Genomic DNA, 25,386 nt, shown 5'->3' on the forward strand with positions numbered 1-25,386 from the left:
TCTTATCATACTTAGAATTAAGGTGTCATAGGCAAACACAACAGGAATGGATGTGGTGATTATCAACAAAAATTGACATCAATACTTGATGTGATATCAAGTTCACTTTCATCTAATGTTGTTGTCCAAGCTACTAGTTCATTAATAGCATTGTCATGACCGCACTCTTCATCTAAAGAATCCTCTGAAATAGAATTTAAAATGGTATTATAAAATAAATAAAAATATAGTAGCAATGGCTTAGCTTAAATATATATCAAGCAAAAAAATTATAACATGCAGTGTTTCTTCAAGATATAAACTAAAATAAATGATGCTTGTATTTTCATAATGATTACCTTGACATTTTGTGAGGAATTGTTTATTATACTAACCTGTGCTGTGCTCTCTCTACTGGTATATAGAGCCATTAACTCAGCTATTCTCTTCTGTTTATAGTCAGTACCTTTTACTGGTTGTTTTGGCTTTTGTGATGACACACCATATTTCAATGATAGATGTCTGTAAAATGTACATTGTGTAAGGACTAACATAAGAATATGACATTGATGTGCTTACTCTTGCATACGTCTTTGCAAATCTTCATGTCTGTGATGTTCAGTTTTAAAGTGAACTTTTTTCAGTAAATGATCCCTCTCTAATAACTGGATAACTAAAGCATGGTAACAATAATGGTCATAAGACTATTTTGCTAACAGTGATTATGTGAGTTATATTTAGGAACAGATGTAGCTAGTCCTTTCCATAGTACATGGTAGTCATCGAATGAAATCTGTTTAAGTTTTTCTTGATGTGAGGTAGAAGGAAGTAGGAGGAGTTTTACAGGGTGAGGAATTTAGAGATGATAGAACATCAGTACCATATGGAGTTAGTCCAGCTACAAAAATAATACATAACTAAGTGCAGTGGTGGAGAACTAGGGGGGCGGGGGCTGGAGCCCCCCCACTTTTGAAGTGGGGGGTCTCAGCCCCCTTACTGTTTGATTTTTGACTGTGTGATATACAAGTATGCATGACAAATTGCACTCCTCACTTTGGTAATTTTTAGTTAATTTTTTTAAATAAGATTTTTCATTTACATCTATCTGATTCTTCACTAAGCACTTGCCCCCCCCCCCCCCCCCACTTTTCAGTAGCTGTCTCCACCCCTGAAGTGTGATCACACTGGACTTCAAGTGGAAGTACCAATGTTATAGGCACATTTTGTGTCATGTACATGAATATAAAATTTCTTAACAAAACTTCAATTCTCAAACTGGCACTAAACACAATCAAATACCATTTGTTTATACGTATGTGGTGTATTTTTGTAACAATATGCTGCTTTCACTGTTAAGAACACAACCTTGGTCCAGTTCTGGATTACTCAAGAGAGTCTATACATTTTATAAAGGACAGCTAATACAAACATTGAGCAAACCTGTAGAGCTAGTAATAAACTAGTGAGTGATAATTCTTCATTCCATCCATGTTTTAATAAACTCATTGAGGGTACTCCATTATTAGGATCAACTGAAAGTATAGGCAATATAAATGAAGGTTAGCAAACCAATTCTTACAAAAGATGACATCATCATAATCAGTGTGATTACAATGGCCTTAAACCCTTAACCCTATAGCCATAATACTTACCATTGGGATGATAGGGGATTGTCACAAAATGGACAGAAGGTGGCTGTGTATTGTAATACTCAGAAAAATACTAGACTAACAGGGAAAAACACCACCTGAAGTACAAAGAGTTCAATACATTACCACATTACTGGAGATACTGTAGTAGTTTACAAACTTCCCAAACAGTCCCATTAAGTCCATCAATCCTTGCATTCCAGTGATACAGATAATCATCAGTTACTGGGCTAGCTGTTATGCCCTAACATAATTTAGAATCTGCATCTGATCTTTGTCAGTTATTGTATTACACTTACTTTAACTGGTAACCTTCAAGGTTGGCTAAATCTCTTTGAGCAAAAGAAATGCTCTAGAATGCATCTTGATTATCAAGCATAGTGTCGTTCCCATAGTGATAAAATTAGAAGGGTGTGGCTGGAGCAAGCAAAGAGGAGGGTCCAGCACGACCACACGTGCGAGAATCAGAAGAGAAGATTGACCTTTTACTGGTAAACTATGTCTAACTCTTATTGTATTGGAGTAGACATCCGGTACTAGTCGTATAAAGATGCGTTATGGTCGGCAAAGATGGACAGATGTTAGCACAGAAAGAGGTTCCAGTGCATGTTATTCATCCAACCCCAGACGGCTCAGAAATTGATCCTGAAGAGTTATGGGAGGGCTTTAAGAAGGTAGTGAAGGATGCAATGATAAGTCGCTCTTTAAAGCCCCAAGATGCAGCCTGTCTTGGGTATCACAACTTTGCGATGTACTTTTCTTTCTTTGGGAAAGAGAGAGTGGGAAACCTCTGTGTAATTTTAGTACCTGGCAAGATCGACGTGCAGCACAAGATTGCATTGATTGGAATAAATCTGTGCAAATGAAATTTTCCACACTGGAGCTAACATAGCTCATTTTTTACTCGTAATAAACGTTTCATGGCAGCCAGTGTTATTAAGTTCATAACCAACCAAGTAAATGTTCGTCTTTGGTGGACTCTCAATCGAATTGATGGTAGCCGAGAGAGAGCTAAACGTGGTGAACTCTGTTTTGGTACTGTAGATACATGGATCTTATGGAAGTTAACTAATAGGCAGGTTCATGCAACTGATTATTCTAATGTTAGTGGTACAGCAATATATGACACTTATCAGTTAGATTGGAGTGGATTGTTGCTAAGTGTGTTTGATATTCCTCGTGAAATGTTACCTAAAGTCAAAGACAGTGGTGGGTCATTTGGGAACTGTGCTGAAGAAATATTTGGAGCATCCATTCCAATAACAGGTGTCATCTCAGATCAAACTAGTGCTACATTTGCTTCAGATGTGTTGGGAACCAGGTGATGTCAAATGCACAATTGGAACAGGTATGTTATTAACATCAATACTGGCCGAAAACCACATGCCTCTGTCACTGGGTTTTATCCTGTCATTGGTTGGAAAATAGGAGCAGATTTGACATTTCTGGCTGAAGGGATGTTTTCAATATTGGAAGTGTGGTTGAGTGGGGGTAAAAGATTTGGACTTTTTGAAGATGTGTCTGAGACAGAAACAATGGATCCTCAGTAGATAGTTCTGCTGGCGTTTGCTTTGTGCCTTGTTTTTGATGTATTCAGGCACCTCACAATGATCCTCACTCCACAGGTTCTATTATAGGGATCACACATAACACTAAAAAGTCACATGTGGTCCGAGCCATGTTGGAATCATTCGCATTCATTGGCAGGCAATTGTTTGATGTAGCTGTGATGAAATTGAATATCCTCTTCGAAAAGTACGCGTTGATGGTGGTGTGTGTCAAAATGATTTTGTGCTACAGTTGTTATCAGATTTATTACAACTGCCCCTGGAAAAAACCAAAGGAGCTAGATAGGACAGTCTTTGGTGCAGTCTATGTTGCTGGTCTTGCCTCGGGGTTTTGGCAGTCTCGAGATGAGATTCAAGCACTTTGGGAGCTGGATAAGGAATTTTTACCCAAAGATGAGAGTGAAAGCAGAAAATACACAGGTCTATAAGACCTGGCAAATGCTGTTGAGCGTTCGCTGATGTGGTATAAACAAGATATAACCTGATCACAATAATAATCATGAATTATATTTAGTATTAGTCTTGGGAAAATACTATTTTGAGCTTATTAATTAGAACAGAACAAAATAGTCTACAAAGAAAACATAATATTACTGACCAAAATATCTAAACGTACATACATGTACGTACATCGTGTTAATACACAAACACTTGTTATATACAGAGAGGATGGAAAAAGAGAGATAATTGAGTTGAAATTTAATGACACACATAAACAAAAGTACATTGCAGAGTGTCCAATTTTTTTAATTTTTTAAATAAATTTTGAAATGGTTTGAAAAGTGTTTGTGTAAACCATGATGTACACATTTCGTAGTAATCATTATACTAGTATATAATTGTTAGATTCTTGTAAATGAAAGGTGTAGGTAGGTATACATTAAGAGATTTACTGCAAATTCTATTGAACTGTGGGTGTTTTTCTTCGAGTTCGTTTTCTAAAACAACAACACCTATAAAAATGAACCAATAATCATACAACAGAAACACAATATGTCTTTGACACTAAGTAACTATCTCAACAAAATTATAGTACTGTAAACTACAAGGTGATGAAATTCTCAACTACTCCTGGACTTGTGTTTATGTGAATGGCAAAAGTATGCAAGGAATTTAATTTGTCTGTGTGTGCTATGTATACTATTTCTTATTTTTAACTCCCGTGCATACCTTGTTTCAATTATAACGTGCACATCATCGTCTTTTGTTTGTGGTCCTGATATTCTATGATCATCATTAGGAGGACCATTGCTAGTTCTGTGAGGAATACTACTATGTCCACTGTGTATTGTATATGAGGGTTATCCAATCCAGGACGAATAGGTGTAGAATGAATACCCTAAAAATAATGATTGTACAATAAATTGCTGACAATTATTATGAATACATGTGTGACACTAGTGGTTACCACAAAATGTTAGAGATATGACACATATACTTGTTTTCATAGAGGTAAATTGAATGCAACGTGCCTCGTAGCAGGAATGGCTATAATACAGCACTGTACATACCCCTATAAGCTGTTTTACTGATGATGCATTACCTAGCAGTAAGAAACACAAAAGCAGTGGGAAGCAAAAGTAATGACTCTGCAGAGTCCTTACTTATAAGCTAAAGTGGGTCCTCTTTGTCAGTGGGTTATGTTAGCCTATCTATTACTAAAAACAGCTTTGCAATAATACACAGTCACACTCAAATAAACTGTGGTTACTTGCATTTTTAAAGGAATAGATAGACATGCAGATTTCTTGGTACACATATCACAAATAATTAATTAATACCTTGCTTTTGGGTAATTATGTTAATCTGATAGAGGAGTTGACATTCTAATTAATGCTCACAATAATATAAGGAAAGATTTTTAGCAATTTTCTACACGTACATTCATGAAATCAGTTAGAAAGTTGCCCAGGTCACTTTACTGGCCAGATTTTAAACAGGCCAACCATTTTAAATAGCTATACTTACTTCATTGGGATGTGGTCGAGAAGGTGGAAGTGTAGAATGTGTACCTGGTTCATATAGAATGGTACCAATAGGTGTATTCTAAGAGAAACAACAAGATACGTGGATAATAGCTATCCTATGTCTCTGTGTTACTTCATAATACAAATAGCTATCTTAGAGAAGAGTTACCATTAATAAATTCTATACTATTTGTGAGTTACCAGTGGAAACAAGTGCCAAAATAACTTACTAATTCTTTGCCTGTCCAATCAAACATGCATCATCAATTGAAAACCATCCTATCAAATAAATCTTAAACACTTTGCGAAGGTAGTTGTAGTCAGGTGTTTCAAAGAAGTCTAATCTTCGAAACATAACGTAAATAAGTCGCCATTTTCTTCTATCAAAGTAAACGAGTTTATACACGACTAATATAATATTGTCATTCTTACCTGGAAATACTTCACAAAGAACTTCAATAGGAGTTGATCTCTTCGTTTCTTCTCCAATCTTTTGATAACGTTCTTTGAGTGTGTCGGCCTTTAAGCCCTGCCAAGGAAGGCTGCCTCGCAAGAAATACATAAACATATGTCCTAATGCTTCTAAATCATCTCTCCGACTTTGTTCTGGAAAATAAAGAGTGGTAACTTTAATGATCATAAATAATAGAGTAGGACCAATAGAAAGTTAGATATCATTTGGTATAATAGTCAGTGGACAATATAGTAAAAACAATATCACAACATTTTCAGTTTACCTTGATATGACTAAATATTACTAACACATATAAGTGATTACATCCATTACACATTACACAGTAAATGACAACTTCCATAACTGTCTACGTGCAACCTAAAATATCTCCAAACCTTACATTTTATTCCTGGTTGGTTATTAAAGCAGCTAGGTATTCCAAGTCTGACAGATGAAATGCTTCAGCTATGCAAACAATTATTACAATGAAAAAAGCAAATAAATCATAAACAACTACACTAATTTTCAACAGTTCATGTTCCACGTGGCATGACACTTAATACTGCATACAGTATCACTTGGTTATATCAAATTTCAATATTCCAATATGGTAATAAAGGAATCATGTATCACACAGGTGCAAGAAAATACCATATCAACAACAAAAATAATACTGAAATATTGCCCAGTCTTAAGTTAGTTTATAATAAGATTCACAGTACATTGTTTCAGATCCACTCTCACATAGTCAGAGGACTATGGAATGCATTGAGATCTTATTTTTATTCAAGATCGCAATAACTCACAAAAATTGAGAACTGATTAAGCAAAATGCTACAGTTTCTTAGCAATTATGAAAATTGGGCCATACTTACCTTTACCAAGATGTGTATTAATACTCATATATCTTGCTGTCCCTGTTAGACTGGTTGTGTTCTCGATAAGGAATATGTTTCTGTGTTTCAGGATCAATGTACTCTTTTGCTAATCCAAAATCAATGATATGTACTATATTTTTGATTGGGTTGTGCCATATCGGCCATAAGAAAGTTCTCTGGTTTGACATCACGATAGATTAGATGCTTACTATGTACATACTCTATACGGGTTATCTAAGATATAAGTAAAATTATTTGGCTCTCAAACAATAAGATTAACTTACTAATTGAATTGCTATCATTAGTACAGTTTTGAGTGAGAAGTTTCTGTTGCATAGATCAAAATAAGTCCTCTAAACTTGGACCTAATAATTCCAAGACCATTGCATTATATTTGCCACATGGGTCGCAAAATAGTACACTTGTGGAATACCAACTGTATGAGTGTGTGGAAAGAAAGAGATAACTGAATTTATTCCTTCATTTGATAATCAGCATTTTACATAATGACACATATTGTCACAGTGACTATTCCAGCTAAAACTAGTGCAAAATTGTAAAAACAACAAGAGAAATATATAGTGGATATTTGGTATTTTGAGTGTGATAAGACATATGTGAGCATGGCCCACTGAGATGATGGTTGACTTGTACATAATCAGACTCACAGCATTGCCTAATGTTCTGTAAAATCTATACTCCAGGTGAAGTTGTGGGGCGCTCTTGATTTCATAGGTTCCTGAAGAATCAAACAAAATCATGAACTTAATTATATTCTAATTATATGAATGTACCAGTTTGATAGCTACATGTCATTGTTGTATAAATTCTTGCCTAGAGAAAGAGAAAGAGAGAGAAGAGAGAGAAGAGAGACAAGTTAAGATGGCTGATATTACAACACACAACACCAGCTGATTGAGGCCTGATTCCCACTACATATATAGCAAACACTATACAAAAATGATCTTGCCTGAGTACATATATGGGATGACATGAACAAGAAGTCACATGAAAAGTCAAAGTCTAGACCTGTTTGCTAAACAACAGGAACAACCATTCTAACTACAAATGTAATGTTTAAATTAGAAATAGGAAAGTAAGAACTTCAAAGAAAGAACTTCAAAGAAAGGAAGGACAATTCATACAAAGTTTGACCTTATGTGAGTTTATTGATGACAATTTCAAAAGGGGGTAGAACTAGTAAAACTTAAGCCTATGTACAGAGCAGTCTTTGAATTAGATAATATGCTGACTGGCATATGTACATAGCTAAAAGGAGAGCTTGCAGTTCTGATTGACAGACAATAAAAAAAAAAAGTGATACAAGTGTTTGGGTGGATACCCTCTTATTGCATACATAATTAGCACTGCACATGTTTTAATTATGATAAATTATGTATATTATACAATCATTCCTTCAGTTAAGTTATAAGTTATATGTGACCATCCATAGCCCATACATCAAGTTTAACATTATCTACTTTTACTTTCAAATCTACATTTTTGGCAATAATATATTACTTTGTTATTATAATTAGGGTATAATAGAAGATGATTGTCAATTCAACCATTTCAAAGGGTCAAACAAACTTTGTAAGCAGCCATGAAAGGGTTAGATACATTGTTATTGTACAAAAGATAATTTTGTCTTTCTCCTTATATGGTAATTCTAAATATAGAACATTAACAAAACAGCTGGTCCCAATGGAATGATGACACATGTCACATAAATAAAAATGTTTTACAATGAAACTAAGTTATGGGTCTGGCTACATGTTATAATTATTAATTGGTTAGCCAAATTAAACAGCACATGACAACTACCATGATGTATAAATAAACTACAATGGCCTGATGTCAGAATGACATCAATGCAGATGATATCACTTGTACACCATGACAAAATAAGCAAATAATATTCATACTCACATAGAAGCTAACACATATAATGTTTCAGATAGAGTAATAGCCCATCTTAAGAGCAGGGGGTATCACATTCATTTTGTCAAGTCTTTTATAATATTCAAAAGACAAAGGCTATAGGTGACTGCAGTGCAAGTCAAGCATGAATGGTAATTAACTATATTTCATGTATGAGGAAATATCTATTGAGTGCTAATACTGTTTAAAATAGCAATCAATCAATCTCTATTAACAAAAAGTCACTACACTGTGAATTGCTTAATAATTCCTAAACTAACAGGGTATAACACCAACTAGTTTACACACCAAATTCAGCTTGTTCTTTAGATGGTGTTAAAATAAAAGTGTCACAGATATACCTTGTTCAAGACAATCACTTTGACTAGTAGACTATAGAATAGCAAAGACATAACATACCAATTAGTATTTAAGAACTATAAGAGATTATACTGAATAGTATAGAAGAGCTAAAAGAGTTCACCAACTACAAAGTCAGCCACAAGAAAGATATTGAATACAATCTGGTACACAAGTGGTAATAGTCCACATAGGAGACAGTATATTTGAAAAATTAACTAAATTACACTGTTTAATATCCTTGAAAGGACTCAGTTAATGACTTCCAATCAAAGGTCACTTCCATGGAGTGATTTCTCACCTAATCTCAGTTCTCCAAAGTTGCCACACCCAATTTTCTTGCCCACTCTGAAGTTAGGTCCTACCATTAGCACTGCCTCCTGTTGAGGCCAGCGGATGCTCCAGATCTGCCTGAACCACCGCCTCGGGGACCACGTCCAGCCCCTCCATTCGATGGGGGTCCTCTCTTCTCCCTCTATCCCTCCTATCAGAAGAAGCCATTACTTCTAGATGTCTATGATCAAACTCTCAGTTCAGATGTGTTAACTCAGTACTTTATACACCACAAAATATTTAAGTTTGATTGACTATTACAGCCCTCTGGATTGTAATAGTTATATATACCTATGTAGTAAAACAACAAAATTAGGCTATATTTCATTTTAATATCTATAGTGTTTACTCACCTGTTTGAAGTGTGTGTAAATCAAAACGGATTAGTATCTTTGACAGGACTCTACACTATAAAGATAATCTGCAAGACGATGTCAAACTTGCACACTAAACTACCGTTATAAACAACAAACACAACTAGTACTTAAGATGGAGTTGAGGTAAGAGTATATAGTAAGCAATAATGGCGTTTTCCTTTTCCTTTTATCTATCATCGAACGACTTGCTAAAGTCAGTGGGACACGCTGCATGTGATTATCATGTGAGGAATCCGTATACTCTTATGCTATTAGCCTATTGGGGGGGGGGGGGGGGGGGGGGGGGGGGGGGGGGGGGGGGTCCGTATACTTGAATTAACAATGACAGACATACCTTACAACCAAGATAGAGCCCGAAAGGAGGGTATCCAGAGATAAAATGGTCACGCAATCTACCTCGTCGAGGCCCATCAGGACTGATGACAATACTTGGAGGGTTACGGTAATGAGCTTAGGTTTTGTTGTAGTAGTCCAATCAAATAAGGAGAGAAGGTGGGTGTGGTTAGACTGTCTATGTGACTAAAGCTGATATAATTTATTAGGCGTCTTCGAAAAGAGCAACTCAATGCAAGGTTATCTCTACTTCCATTAGTTCAAGCTGAAGAAGATCGAAGGTGTGTCAATATATTAATAGTATGCAATATTTAATATACTAGACACACAGTGATAAGTAATTTCTTTGTGTAATGCAATATCGTTATTTCCTATTTAATACAATGTATCATTCATTATATGACATAAAGTTAACACTCATTTTTCATGTCCCTTAATTACTAGGGTATGATTGTCTTATGGTTTTCAAAGGATATATATGGAGTTGTTAATTATCTTTTATGACAAATATAGGATATTGAGAGCTATGAAAGCATTTGAAGCTGAAGAGGCGTTAATAATGAAGGATGTACCTGGATGGAAAGTAGGAGAAAGTGTTTATCACACAGACAAATGGGTTCCACCAAATCCTGCACAATAAAGTTCACTGACCATAACTAGTGTGTACCATATAAACAATAGTTAATTAATCACATTTTTATCTGAATTTGTGATATAGTATGTACTGTTCATAAGTAAACAGCATTATCAATATGCAAGATGAATTATGTGAAAGTTTATCTTTTAGTCAGTAGTACATACATGTATACAAGTTAGAATTATTATATTAGCAATGTAAAGGTTGATGTAATATGTGTGTGACTTGTTGATCAAACAAATACCAACATGTGAACCAGAACTGGCTAAACTTTTGATTGTTGATTGTGTACTGATATTTTCTTTTCCTGTTTTTGTCTAAATAAAGTATGGAATGTATTAATTTCCTCTTTATGTGACATACTTGAAAATAGACCTAGGCATGTACTCAGGGTGATCTTTGCTGTAATGCTGTACTGCTCCATGATCTAGTTGATGCTGACAAAGTTCTATTAATGGGCGAACAAGAGCCTGCAATGAAAATATAAGCTAATATGTTTTTTGAATCAAATACTTAAGAAACTATACAACCAATACTTAGCATTCTATGATGATTCATTTAGAAAACATACATCTACAATTCCTGGTGTCTGTTCTAGCCAAGCCAGTGCATGAGCTACTGATTCTAATGTTGACAGACTATGTTGGGAAGGTTGTGTTCGAATGATGTATTTGCTGTTGATCTCATGACATAACTCTACCTGTGATAATACACAAACAAAAGTTAAACTGTAATACACTTCTCTTCATAACTTGTTTGACTGAATTCAAAAACTGGTTTTGAATAAAAATAGATTTTGTTTCAGCCCATGTTCCATCCAAAACTATGAGAGCTCCATCATCATATTCACCAATAGGACATGGAGCAATTGATTGCATATCAACAGCTGATAAAGGCATAACAAACATTACATTTGTGTTGGATAATTACCTGACTTTCCAGGATATAACAGGAGAGTAGAGCTGGATTGTATAGCCTTTTTTAACTGTGGATATCTTCATAAATGTGGTGTTGGATAAACAGCTGTTAAGTCAAAGCTCTACCTGTCAACTTTGAACCGTTTTCTCTCATTATATGCAGTTTCTCTTTTGGTAGACTCTGCTGTAATATAGGAACTGTTGCCAGACAACGACTTTCCTGTGATCAAGTTATAGCAAAATTATATGAGGCATGATTAGTACTAATCAGGATATTGTTATAATTACCTCTCGTAAACAAGGGTCATTAGTTTCACAAGATGACCCAATTCAATGGGGGGAGTGTCTGAAAACTGTTTTAACATCAGCTTATTTATGGTACATAGTACATTTCATTTCTAACATGTTAAAATACCATAGCTATCTCTGCAAATCAACATGGTGGAGTTCCTGCTTTTAGTTGAGTCAGGGTTGTGAGACTAAATACCATTACTTATATATTAATAAATATTTGTATGTTTAATTGATAAAAAGTTTTTACTTAACCACCTCATTGTGGTGTTGTAGGATAATTACTGTGGTCTTGATAGGAATAGGTTCATATGGTAAGCATGAGCATATGCACACTGGTATTGGTCTCCTGCAGAAACAGAATACGTGACTCACAACCAAATCAAGAATGAAAACAATAATATAAGTGGGACCTGCATCTCAGGCAAGTTTTTCTCTTTACAGGAAAGTCTTCTGGTAAGTAATGGAGGTCAGCAAATGCCTCATCTACATTATCTTCACTGCAAGCAGCCATTTCTAATTATTATTATTTCTAAATATCGGAAAATAATATTGAAATAAAATCATGCTTCTTCAGTAATCTCGAGTTTATCTCATCTGAGATGGATTGCAGTCAAATTCTTCCAGGTGCAGTCAATTTAGGTCCATGTTCAGTTGCTACAGGCTACTTGGATGAAGTTCCATTCATCGTAAGTGAAGTTACCATTTCTCTAGCCACTCCCCTTATTCTCTGTTCACATAGTGTTATGCTTCTGACACAAACCTTGTCTTACTGGATGGGCGATTAGGACATATACAGACTCTGCTAGGTGTTGATTTTGCTACGGAGAGATTGTCATTACATGTATGCATGTTGCTGAATCAAGTGGCAAAGTAGGTCTAATAATAACTAAGATATTGCAATGATCATATGGTTAGGTTGCTGCCGCATGGGGATGTGATGTCATGATATTTAAACCAGATCAAATGGAAACTGCTGTAGCTGATAAAGTATGACAACACTATATACATAAGTGATACCATGTCTTCCTATTGTAGTTTCCATGGTCCTGGAAACCTTACTTTACATGTACATTTCCTTCAAAGGTGTTAAGCCTCAGTTTCAAACAAGATGGTAGGTTATTATAGTTATTTAATGTCTATTTAAGTGCACACATAACTCATGAGATATAAATTTGGTCATGAGTGGACATAAACACATACTACATGTAATTCATACAAACTTCCTCATTTAGACTTGTATACAATGTATAATTAGATAGGACATGAAAACATAATTGGTAATTAATGTCAAACAAAATATACCCACAGAAAAAGAAAATGGTTGCATTGTAATAGTACACATATTACATACACATTATTAATATGTAAACAAATGGTAACATATTGATAATGTTGTGTCTATAATCCTTAGGCTCTCAACTTCTTGTTGGTGGAGACTTTATATCATTATGGAATTTAGAATTACAGAGATGTCCTGCAAAGCAAGATAGTTCTCCAACAATTACTGCTGGTAGGAGCAGCATAGAAGACGAGCAAGAAAGTGGTTGGAAAGAGACGTGGAAAATTAATATGTCTTCACCAGTAGTACATCTTAAATTTTCTCCAGATGGGAGTATGTTTGCAAGCGCATCTACAGTAAGTCAAGTATCATTCATACCTATGTCAATAATATCACCTATAGAATGATCGACTGGTGAAGATATGGTATAAGATGCAGCCTAGAAAAGGTTTGTTATCATGGAAGGAATCCCATGATTCAGGTTAATAAATTTTGTATTTTCTTTATAGCTACACATCCCCATCGTCAGCAAGAACTACCTGAGACTCAATCCAAGCATTACAGCTTTACATTTATAGCTCATCCTCGTGCTATTACTGGTCTTGTGTGGAGAAAGACAAGTGTTTGTATGAAAACAGTAAGCTATTATATAAATAACTTAATTATTTATCATGGACAGATATACACAATGAATGGATGGATGGATAGATAGTTAGTTGAATGGATAAATAGTTCCATAGAGGGGACAGTTACAGAGTGAAGGACATAGCCACTTTTAAGAGATTATTTTTTTCAGAGGGGCTGTTTCTAACGTTCTTCTCACTCGTTGCAAAGACAACATTTGTCGTTTATGGAGTCACACTTTATTTAGAGAGAAAGCCCCTCAATCAAATTTGCTTCGATTCTTTTTAGTATCATCTATCGATCCAGTGGCTGACATACCATTTCGCTCAACAATGCCAGTAGAGGATGCCGATTTCATAGTCCATTGGCTCAACAATAAAGAGATGACATACACTAACAAAGCAAACCATATATACCAATCCAATTTAACTCGACATACATCATTTGGTAGTATTGCATCAGGTCCCAGTGATGATATGTTATCAAGTTGGGTATGTGTGGAAGAAAAATCGTCTTCAGATTTGGAAGCAAATTTCTGAAGAATCAACCAAATATCAAAGTTATTCTCTAGAGGATTATCTTGCTCCACCTTCACCTCACTTCACTCGTATGACAGTAGGAACTCCTCAAAAAGATGGAGAGTCTCTTGTTGGTTTGAGTAAAAAGAATGAGTCCCAATTGATGGAAGAGTGGATTAACTCACCTGATCTTCTGGTGTGTATTCATCCTAACAATGGTTCTTTAATGGTGTGGACAGTAGAGGGATTAGATGCACCAAGACATGGTACACGGTAAGTTTTGATTTTTTGCAACAGAATTATTATTGTGACTTAACTGAGCTTAAAATACAGGATATCCTATTACTTTATTGCCTAAAGGATTAATGAGTTTTTTATAGTAACAAAGGAGTACTCCTCATTTAATTTTTCATTTGTCATTTTTTATTTCTCTTCAGATTGGTTCACATTAGTTTCAGTTCCTGTCTACCACATGTTTTTTCCACCACATCTTGCTCAAACTCTACATCAGGAACTTCAACAATTTTTATTGAAAGATCCTGAGCCAATAGGAATGCTCTCAGTTCCTCTTTCTCCTCCTTCCATTTTATCTGGTGCCCAATCTCCACGTTCCACCTTAAATACTTCAGAACTAAACTTGCCAGTTCCTCAGATACGCCTGCCCTCAGGTAGAAATGTCATTGATATCCCTGATAGTACCAGAACACTTCATCCATCCTCCTCACTGGTTCTTCTCTCTTCTCACTGTAATGGTAGCATCAATGCTTGGTCTGTGGAACTCACTGTTCAAGCAAATTACTGCACTTCAATTTCAGGTTTGATTCATTGTGGACAAACTGGAGGTCATTGTAAAGAGGTTCAAACAGTTCATCGTCATCCATGGCTGCCAGTGCTAATGACTATTGCTAATAAAGAAGTAAAAAGTCAAGTTGAAAATGAATTGATAATCTGGAATGCTGATTTGGCTGGTCCATTGACTAATAAAGCACAAGTCAGAGAGCTCTCTCGTATGTCTTCTTCAGAAAGTCTTTCTTTCACAATTGCTTCATGGATACCTCCAATTTCTCTTGCTAGTAGTAATGTTGGTGCTCTTTCTCGCTGTCCTTCATTTGGTCTATTTGTTACAAATGTAGGTAATGAGCTCTGCCTGTTTCAAACCTCTCTTTATCCAATTATACCGGCTAACAGTAGTCACACACTCTATCACACTTCTTGCCCATTGCATGAGTCATCTTCTAAGACTATTACAATGACATCTCACTCTGGTACAGAAGGAATGGCATTTATCAGTGTAGTTGATGATGATCTCGACAAGTATGATAATATAGTAGCCCTTCACGCCTTTCGAATGAATTCGGCTGCTATTCAGTCATTTGAAGACCTTGATACCTCTGAGTCTATTCCTCCATTAGATTTCTCTGATGAGCTTCTGATTGTTTTAATTGAAAACCAAGAAGTTACTGTGTCAAGTATTGGGTCCACCCCTCAGTCAAGTTTTCAAAGCTACCTTCATATTTGGAGGATTATTTTACAAGAGAAGGAGGTCACTTCTCTTAGAAGGGCTGACTCATTAGATCCATGTACAAGCCACAGCCTAGATATACTCGTCTTTGCCATGCCAAAATCACAAAGTTGTTGTCAGCTGAGCCTTTCCCATTACAAAATCCTAACAGCTATGTTGTTCAAAGTCAACCGTCATGTGATATTGCCAGCTCTCTTCAACTTCAATTGCCTTTTCTTTTCTCACCATATCTTTTTACCACAGTATGCTCAGATGGGAGAATTCATTGCTGGCAGTTGAAAGTAAAGGTAATGCTTCATGAAACAACTCTATTCAACATTGGAGAATTATCAGATAAGCCATCACTTCAAGTTGAAGCTTATGATATTTTTGATGTAGGTTCTTTGCATAAAGGATCTACTAAACTCCTTAATTGTCTGACTAACAGTGCATTAAAGGAACTGCCACTTTCAAACTTTTTACCTTGTGCCCTTTCTTGTGCTTATCCTGGTCGTTTTGCTATGGCACATTTACTGACGAGACCTTTAAAAACAACACATTCCCTCCTTAATCCTCTCAGTAAGCATGGAATGGTATCTGTGTGGGAATGTGAATCAACTGGTGGTCTGCAATGGATCTGTGAATCCGTTCTCTCTCTAGAAGGTATTGGTGGAATTACTACTGGCTCTAAATCACAACCAGAGTCAGTTCACTTAGACTGGCTGCCAATGGAGAATGGGTCATATCTTTTGGCAACTTACTTTAATTCTGTAATTTCCATATTTGGTATGGCCCTACCAATTATGGAGACACAGTTATCATGTCCATCAGAAGATATATTCGCGCGTAGATTTAGTAAAAGTGTTAGCATGCCAGTTTGAAGTCTGAGAAAGCCTTCTCTTCATGGGTTTTGTCTTCTAAATTTTCCAATTGTTAAACCCTATAGTGGTATCTCTACACGTTGGTTTGCATATACTGGTAGTAATAGCCTATTAATTGGAATTGGTAGTGAGTTGCAAGTCTATTCTTGCTGGGTCAATTCAGAGAGGTTGAAATCATTTTCTCATCAACGTGGCAATATTAAGTTACGTATATCATCAACACCAAAAAAGCATAGTCGACTTGCTTCTAGGTTAGCCCATACAGATTGTATTAATCTACTAGACTATGCCCACTCTAAAAATAGCCCTTTGCCTCAATATCATCCCAAAATTTTGACTGATCTTCTTAACTCAGGAAAACTAGAAGCTGTAAAGCTCATTTTAATCAATCTTGTGAAGTATTTGCTTCTTTATCAAGAAAGAAGCAAGTCTTCTGCGTATATGAACTTTGATGAGAGAGTCAACATGGAGGAAGAAGACAATGAAAAGGATGGTTCTCGTGTTAGGTTACTCTCTGTAGTAGATGGCAGATTAAAGCGTAGTCAAAAAGCTCTTGTGAAGGTAGAAGTGGAGAATATTCCACCTGTGTCTTTGTCCCTGCTAAAGATATTTAATCTATCTTCTAGTAGAGAAGAAATAGACAAGGAGGGAGATGATCAGCTTGAAGTAAAGCAAGATGATTATGATGCACTTTTCTCACATGATCTCAGTACCACTTCTTATGATAATGAGTTTGTCTTAGAAGAAGAGACAATTGCTGACAAAATCACATTTGAGAAGATCAATATTGAAACATCAGAGTTCACCACTGATCTTGCTCAACAACTTACCTCAATACTTCATTATACTCGTCTACCTGACATCAATGATGTTGAGCAGGTCAGATTACTAGCAATAGCTCACACTGTGGCACGTACAAAGATGAGTTTCAATGAATCACCCATGTATTCCATATCCAGTCAGGTAGAAGCTCCTGATCTGGGCACTTCTTTGGGTGCTGGATATGCTGCTGTAGGTTTTGTTCCGGGGGGCATTGGGGGAGGTGAAGCAATGGATGACTGTGGTTTGCGATATTTGTTTGCTCTCCATAACTTCCTAACTCTAGCTGTTTCTCTACCAAAAGACATTGCAACTACTGGAGTAGCTACAAGTGACATTATATGGGCTTTTCATTCTGATGCAGAAACAGAATTGTTATCTAATATTCCTTGTGTGCAAGATGATCATCTAAATTGGCCTGACCTACGCAATGCTGGTGTGGGATGGTGGGTACGAAGCAGTGACACTTTAAGAAGGTTATCTGAAAAGGTAAACAGTTAATATCTCCCTGAATCTATGTATTTTCATTTCTTTCTCTTCAGCTTGCTAAATCTCAATTTATGTTGAAACAAGATCCTATGGATGCTAGCCTCTTTTACTTAGCAATGAAAAAGCAATCACTGCTCAAAGGGCTCTTCAAGTAAGTTGTTAGCACATCACTGATCCATTTCCTTCATAATTTTGTTTATTTTGGCCGAATTAAGTTCACCAATACAGTTCACTACTACATGTTGTGTTCACCACTACATGTTGTGTGTTGTGTTCACCAATACATGTTGTTGTGTTCACCACTACATGTTGTGTTCACCACTACATGTTGTTGTGTTCACCACTACATGTTGTGTTCACCACTATATGTTGTTGTGTTCACCGCTACATGTGTGTTGTGTTCACCACTACATGTTGTTGTGTTCACCAATACATGTTGTGTTCACCAATACATGTTGTGTTCACCATACATGTTTGTTCACCAATACATGTTGTGTTCCATTACATGTTGTGTTCACCACTACCGTTCACCACTACATGTTGTGTTCACCAATACATGTTGTGTTCACCACTACATGTTGTGTTCACCACTACATGTTGTGTTCACCAATACATGTTGTGTTCCATTACATGTTGTGTTCCAATACATGTTGTGTTCACGACTACATTTTGTGTTCACGACTACATGTTGTGTTACATGTGTTGTGTTCACCACTACATGTTGTGTTCACCAATACATGTTATGTTCACCACTACATGTTGTTGTGTTCACCACTACATGTTGTGTTCACCAATACATGTTGTGTTCCATTACATGTTGTGTTCACCAATACATGTTCACCAATAATGTTGTGTTCACCAATACATGTTGTGTTCACCACTACATGTTGTGTTCACCACTACATGTTATGTTCACCAATACATGTTATGTTCCATTACATGTGTGTTCACGACTACATGTTGTATTCACCAATACATGTTGTGTTCCATTACATGTTGTGTTCACCAATACATGTTGTGTTCACCACTACATGTTATGTTCACCACTACATGTTATGTTCACCACTACATGTTGTTTGTGTTCACCACTACATGTTGTGTTCACCAATACATGTTGTGTTCCATTACATGTTGTGTTCACCAATACATGTTGTGTTTCATTACATGTTGTCTACAATGTTGTGTTCCATTACATGTTGTATTCACCACTACATGTTGTGTTCACCAATACATGTTGTGTTCCATTACATGTTGTATTCACCACTACATGTTGTGTTCACCAATACATGTTGTGTTCACCATGTGTTGTCTACATGTTGTGTTCCATTACATGTTGTGTTCACCACTACATGTTGTGTTGTGTTCACCAATACATGTTGTGTTCACCACTACATGTTGTGTTCACCAATACATGTTGTGTTCACCATTTTGTGTTCACCACTACATGTTGTATTCACCATACATGTTGTGTTCACCAATATATTTTGTGTTCACCAATACATGTTGTGTTCACCAATACATGTTGTGTTCCATTACATGTTGTGTTCACCACTACATGTTGTGTTCACCAATACATGTTGTGTTCCATACATGTTGTGTTCACATTACATGTTGTGTTCACCAATACATGTTGTGTTCCATTACATGTTGTGTTACCATGTTGTGTTCCACATGTTGTTACATGTTGTGTTCCATTACACTACCACTATGTTGTGTTCACCAATACATGTTGTGTTCACCATACATGTTGTGTTCACCATACATGTTGTGTTCACCAATATATTTTGTGTTCACCACTACATGTTGTGTTTACATTTGTGTTACCACTACATGTTGTGTTCACCAATACATGTTGTGTTCACCATACATGTTGTGTTCACCAATACATTCCATTTTGTGTTCACCAATACATGTTGTGTTCATGTTGTGTTCCATACATGTTGTGTTCACCAATACATTTGTGTTCACCAATACATGTTGTGTTACATGTTGTGTTCACCAATACATGTTGTGTTCACGAATACATGTTGTTCCATTACATGTTGTGTTCACCAATACATGTTTTGTTCACCAATACATGTTGTGTTCCATTACATGTTGTTTCACAATACATGTTGTTCACCAATACATGTTGTGTTCACGAATACATGTTGTGTTACACTATAGTTTGTGTTCACGAATCATGATTTACAAATATGTATCCATTTACTTGGTATCATCTCTTTTGGTAGAACTGTTAATGACAGCAAAATGATGAATTTCTTTGCTAATAACTTTTCTCAGGAGCGATGGCGAAAAGCAGCTCTTAAAAATGCTTTTGCTCTACTGTCTAAGCAACGTTTTGAACACGCTGCAGCTTTCTTCTTATTAGCTGGAAAATTATGGGATGCTATTGATGTCTGTATCAATCGTTTAAATGATCTTCAACTTGCACTTGTTGTAACACGTTTATATGAAGGAGATGGAGGACCTACTTATGAACGACTTCTAAAAGAATGCATCTTAGGTCTTAGACACACACAGGAACCTTCCACAGATCCTTTTTTGAGGAGTATTGCTCTATGGTTATTACAAGATTATTCAGGAGCATTGGAAACATTGCTGGTGGGGTTAAGCTCTTCTCAAGTTTCTATCACACCCCTGATCCTTCTATTTTTAACATTTACTTTTATCTTCGTTCCCACCCACTACTACTTCGGCGCAAATACCCCCACTAAAACTGGACATTCTATTACTCCCTCTCCTTCTGTGGCTGATTTCTCATCTCATTATCATTCAAAAGCTTTAAGTGGTGTTGGAGATGACCCTTTGACACCAACAGAACGAAACTTAGTTTTTTAGTACAGCTTATCATCATCTAAACAGTGGCTCTCCACTCTTGGCTTTAGTAGTGCTAGCTAGATTACCTAAGACTGAAGATTTAGGAATAACTGAAGAGACCAAGCCACCTATTGTTAATATGGCAGAGAAGTTTCATGGTAAAGTTGCACGTAGTGAGTCTGTAGTAGCTATAATGTCTGGTTTGATTGGTGTAAGTGGTAGTTTAGTGGGTGGTAAATCTGATGAAGAGCCTGTTACATTTCAAGTTGACTCTACCGATTATGATGAAACTGGCTTGTCAATGAAAAATAAACATTTAGGTGCCATTGTAGAGGAGAAGGAGGAAGACTTTGATTGGTCAAAGCCAATATCAATTCAAGTTCCTGCTGATCAGGATGATGACTTTGATTGGTCCAAACCTGTGTCAAGTCAATTGTTGGAAGGAGATGATGATGATTTTTGATTGGTCAAAACCTGTCTCGTCTCAAGTACGTTCTCCAGTTAATGATGATAAGAATCTGAAGTTTGAAGGAAAAGGGAAAAGAAGTGAAAGAAGAAAACTCAGAGGAAGGAAATGAAAACAAGAGAACAAAGGAAAAGGAAAATGAATTCAAAGAAGAAAGCTCAGAGGAAGAAAAGAGAACAAAGGATCAACCTCCTTTAAAAGTAATTTCACCACGTGGTATTTCATTCTCAGTTTAGCTGAACAGTTACAATATAACGCCTTGCTGAGCATTTTGACTGAAGAGCTTGCTTCAATCCACTTACCATCTTGTTGTAATTATCTATGGGAGACAAGGGGCAAAGAATCACTCCCACTTCTTCCACTTGGAAGAACAAAAATGGGTGGAGCTAAAGGCCAAAGTATGGTTGAATGGTTTGACGATGAAGCATTTGAACGTGTTTTAGGAACACTTAGAGAGAAGCTAGTGGATTGGTTGAAGAATGAAACCCTAATTGTTAAGGAGGTGTGTGGTATGGAAATCAGTGCTGGTAATAGCAGCAGTATCGTATCAACTAGCCAGGCAGCCCATGCTGGTTATGATCTACTGACCACTCTCATGAATTATGTCTCACTGCATGCAGGTACCCTGCCTAACATGCTAGCAGTTCAGACTGAATTGATGCATCTTATGAATACACTTTTACCTTGGAGTACTGGCTTGTCGCAGGAATTAGAAGATAGTGATCTCGAAGCAGGTCAAACAGCAAGTTGTGCTATCAATCCTGCTCAACTTCCCTTATTATGTGCATGTTCTCTTCCTTCAAAGCATCCTCTGAATATGGCTCTGCATATCAGACTTATGTCAGCCAGTATTTTTGCATCTCTTTCATCACATTCGTCTCCACCCACTTCATTAAATCCTCTTGAACATACTCATCGTGTCTTTGAATTATGTTGTGCATTATCTCATTGTGTTCATCTCTGTCTTAGTCCTATGAGACTCCATCAAGATCTTACCAGTACAACCCAACAATGTACTGAAAGCCCACAAGGACGTCAACGAGTTAGCAGTGGATCAAATCTCCTGGACTTTTTGTCATTGTTCGATACACCCAACACCAAACCTTCTAGATGGCCAGGATTAGATGATTGGCCTTCCTCTCTTCTCTCAGATGACGGAAAAGAAGCATCTCCACTCTGTCTAGTTTTAATGGAAGCACTTACTGTTGTTTATATAGGATTATTATCTGTGGCTTGGTCTTTACATTCTACTTATGATCTCTTAGTACTGACTGCTAATGCTCCCTCTCAGGACAAGTGGGCAGCATTGTTTGGTGGGAGGAGTTATGACAAAGTTGCCTGACCCTAGTCAGAAAAAGACTGCATCTTTCATTCAGAGAGTGTCCTCTGTAAAGAAACTATTGAGACAGACATCACAAAAGAGTTTCTCTGGTTCTATAGGTATCTTTGCAGCTCCTAAGCAGTCATTATTGTTTCATTGTTTGACAAAGGTAATACTGTTTAAATGCTAATTGTCTGCACTTATATTCATGTTTACTAGTGATTGAGTGATTTGGTGGACAGTAATTCTAATAAATAATGTTTTGAGTTTTCAATATTTACTGTACTGAATTTATTACCATATTTGACATTGTTAACTTCCATTCAACCATTTCTTTATTAGCCTACAGATACCAGATATTCTAACTTACATTTTGAAAAGGAACCTGATGATGATGATGAGGATGAGGATGAGGAGCATGAGGTGTGGCAGTCTGAGTCAGATGAAGATACAAAGAATACAAGTGATCCTGATAATCCTGACTGTTACAGTTGGTGTCTCATGAATTTGGGGATTATACAAAGGGTTCAGAGAGTCCTCAGGAATACAATAACTCTCACTGGAATGGAAATCTTAGGTACTAGAAGCATACTTTAGAAATGCTATGCTATACATTATCTTATTTTTACACACATAAAATTTAAAAGTAATATTTTCCTTTTCATTATAGAATTCATCACTGCCTCACCTGTTCTATACAGACTACTAACTTTAATGGAAGATTGGGAGAATGCTCTAATAAAAACAAACTACAAACTCATGTCTCTCCACCTCCAAACTTGTATCTCCCATCTGAAAGCAGTGGACAAGAAGCTTATGGTCCTGCATTAACCAGACATAAATTTATACTTGAAGCAGAGCATTCTCCTTTTAGGTTAGAGAGAGTACAATACTTTCAAGTCACAGTGACTGCTTTTCTTCTATAGAAATGATGACAAGTCATCTCGATTAGCTAGGAGACTGTGGCAATATTTAGTTCATGAAGAACAAGTCCGAGAAACATTCATTCGATACATTTTTTACAAAAAGTGAGATATTGTTAGACTGTTTTTTGATTCATCTCCTTTTTAGCATGTTGGTGCTACAGTAGATGATGAACCAGCTGTTCAGCGTATTCTGTATAGTCAACCTGATAGTCCTGTCTCTTCTCTTTGTATTAGTTCAGTAAGTACTTAGTACATTAATGTTAACCTTATAGTAATTGGCCATTCTGCTTGCTCTCTCTCTCTCTCTCCCCCCCCCCCTCTCTCTCTCTCTCTCTCTTCCCACTATACTAGTCTAACTCAAGTATCTTTGCTTTGGCCACATCACGAGAAGTCCTAGAGATTGAAGTTCCTGACATTATGTCATTGGATATAATGAATGATGAAGACACAAGTACTGACACCAACTTAAGTTCAAAGAGAAAGTATGACAATAATTATTAATTATCTTATATTCACATTTTCTGCATTGTCATTTCTGTACGTGTATTTTGGTTGGTCTCTCGCAGTTCTATACTTTTTGGTGCACGAAGTACTCCTGAACTGTCAGAAGATTACATCATGATCCAGCCAGGGATGTCCTCAATACGTCGAACAACTCAATCCATATCACCAGGTCATGTGTCATATTTACAGTCAGGAAACACATCTAGTATTGTAAGAGAAATGTCTGGTAGCTAGAGTTTATATTTGATGGGATTCTTTTGTAATGTAGTTATTGAAGAGGAGTGTACCATGTTTAAAAGAATGGCTTCACATCCTACATTAGCTTATTGTAAGTCTTACAGTAAAAACTAACTGCTAAAAGTTCAATTCATTGTATATCTATCAGACTTGACTGGAAGTGCAGATGGATCTATTAGAATGTTTGAATTTGGTATACCAAAACCAGTGTCTATTTTACGACGAGCTGGGGCAGGACCTGGTATAAACTAGAATCAGATTTACTCCACAAGGCAATAAAGTAGGGAATTAATTTTAACATAGTTTATTAATTGTTTGCAGTATGGAGTTACAGATTCAAGTGGAAAGCTTTCTCTTGGCAAGGAATACAAACTTATAACAAAGAACCATATCAGGTAAGGGATAACAATTTGTCTTCCATTTTTGTTGTGATATTTGTTCATAGATACTTAACCCTGTTAATACTCGCCGTAGTATTTCAGGACTTTGCCTTTTTGGGATCATCTAGTGTTATAGCTACATGTGGGGAATCTCCTGATAATAAGTGAGTTGTTAAGTTCATGATCAAGTTGTCATTTAATTTAGGAATATTTGTATTTGGGACACCTTAATGCCAACTAAGAACACTATTGTTAAAGGTATCTTTTTGTTTGAGATGTTAGTTGCTACTACTTTGTATAGAATGGGTGTGTCACGAGAGTGGAGCCTCATGCATTGTTTTCTCTAGTACTAAAACAGAGGCTAATATTGGTGGACGAAGAGGAGAAATCTGTATCCTTAATCATTAAAAGCACACTAACCCAAAAATAAATGCATATGATGTTAACATGTTTGTATGCGCTTATAAACTCAGTCCTTGACTTGTACAAATAAGATATATTTGATGTACGGTCTCAAGCAGTAGTATCTAAGCCTGTTGTCCATTCTGCAGCAGTTTCCTGTATTGTTCTCAATGACACTGATGGTTACTTCATCACAGGAGCTGTAGACGGTGGAAATCAAAGTGTGGGACCTCACAACAGTGACTGAGTTGACATCTATACTGGGGAGTCACTCACGTTCTCGCCTCTTTCGTCCTGATGGTGGCGTCATGGATATGGTGGTTGATTCAGAAGGTTGTTTATATTCTTGTGGAGGTGATGGAACAGTTAAAGTGCACTCTTTAGATCTACCGGTATTTAGCTAACAATAATAATCTATAATAATAAGTCCATTATATTGTTTTACAATGCTAATAATTTTTTCATATCAATGGTGTGTCTTTTCTTATCTATTGTCATTGTTCTAAATAAGGAAGCTGCCATTACATGCCAAAAACATTAATAGTGAAGACTA

General features: G+C 36.3%; 1 protein-coding gene and 2 pseudogenes across 1 annotated transcript; 2 read left to right on the forward strand and 1 right to left on the reverse strand.

Annotated features, from left to right (window-relative positions):
* The first annotated feature begins 2,345 nt into the window (after positions 1-2,345).
* On the forward strand, positions 2,346-3,624 carry LOC121392203 (annotated as a pseudogene).
* A 510-nt stretch (positions 3,625-4,134) lies between these two features.
* Positions 4,135-9,143, reverse strand: LOC121392204 (annotated as a pseudogene).
* A 142-nt stretch (positions 9,144-9,285) lies between these two features.
* On the forward strand, positions 9,286-10,458 carry LOC121392206 (NADH dehydrogenase [ubiquinone] 1 alpha subcomplex subunit 13-like). The gene is made up of 5 exons (XM_041523539.1): positions 9,286-9,306; positions 9,836-9,921; positions 9,954-9,977; positions 10,028-10,099; positions 10,332-10,458. Exons 1-5 carry the CDS (start codon positions 9,286-9,288, stop codon positions 10,456-10,458), a joined length of 330 nt encoding a protein of 109 aa, XP_041379473.1.
* The last annotated feature ends 14,928 nt before the right edge of the window (positions 10,459-25,386 follow it).

The sequence above is a fragment of the Gigantopelta aegis genome, unplaced genomic scaffold (assembly GCF_016097555.1).
Source record: "Gigantopelta aegis isolate Gae_Host unplaced genomic scaffold, Gae_host_genome ctg3525_pilon_pilon, whole genome shotgun sequence".
Classification (NCBI taxonomy): Eukaryota; Metazoa; Mollusca; class Gastropoda; order Neomphalida; family Peltospiridae; genus Gigantopelta; species Gigantopelta aegis.

Bases quoted from the DNA above. Each gene is read 5' to 3' on its own strand.
- LOC121392206 (XM_041523539.1), top strand. From the start codon at position 9,286: ATGTCTATGATCAAACTCTCA. The intron at 9,307-9,835 runs GTTCAGATGTGT...CAACCAAGATAG, and splicing joins TGTCTATGATCAAACTCTCA to AGCCCGAAAGGAGGGTATCC. The intron at 10,100-10,331 runs GTGTGTCAATAT...TGACAAATATAG, and splicing joins CAAGCTGAAGAAGATCGAAG to GATATTGAGAGCTATGAAAG.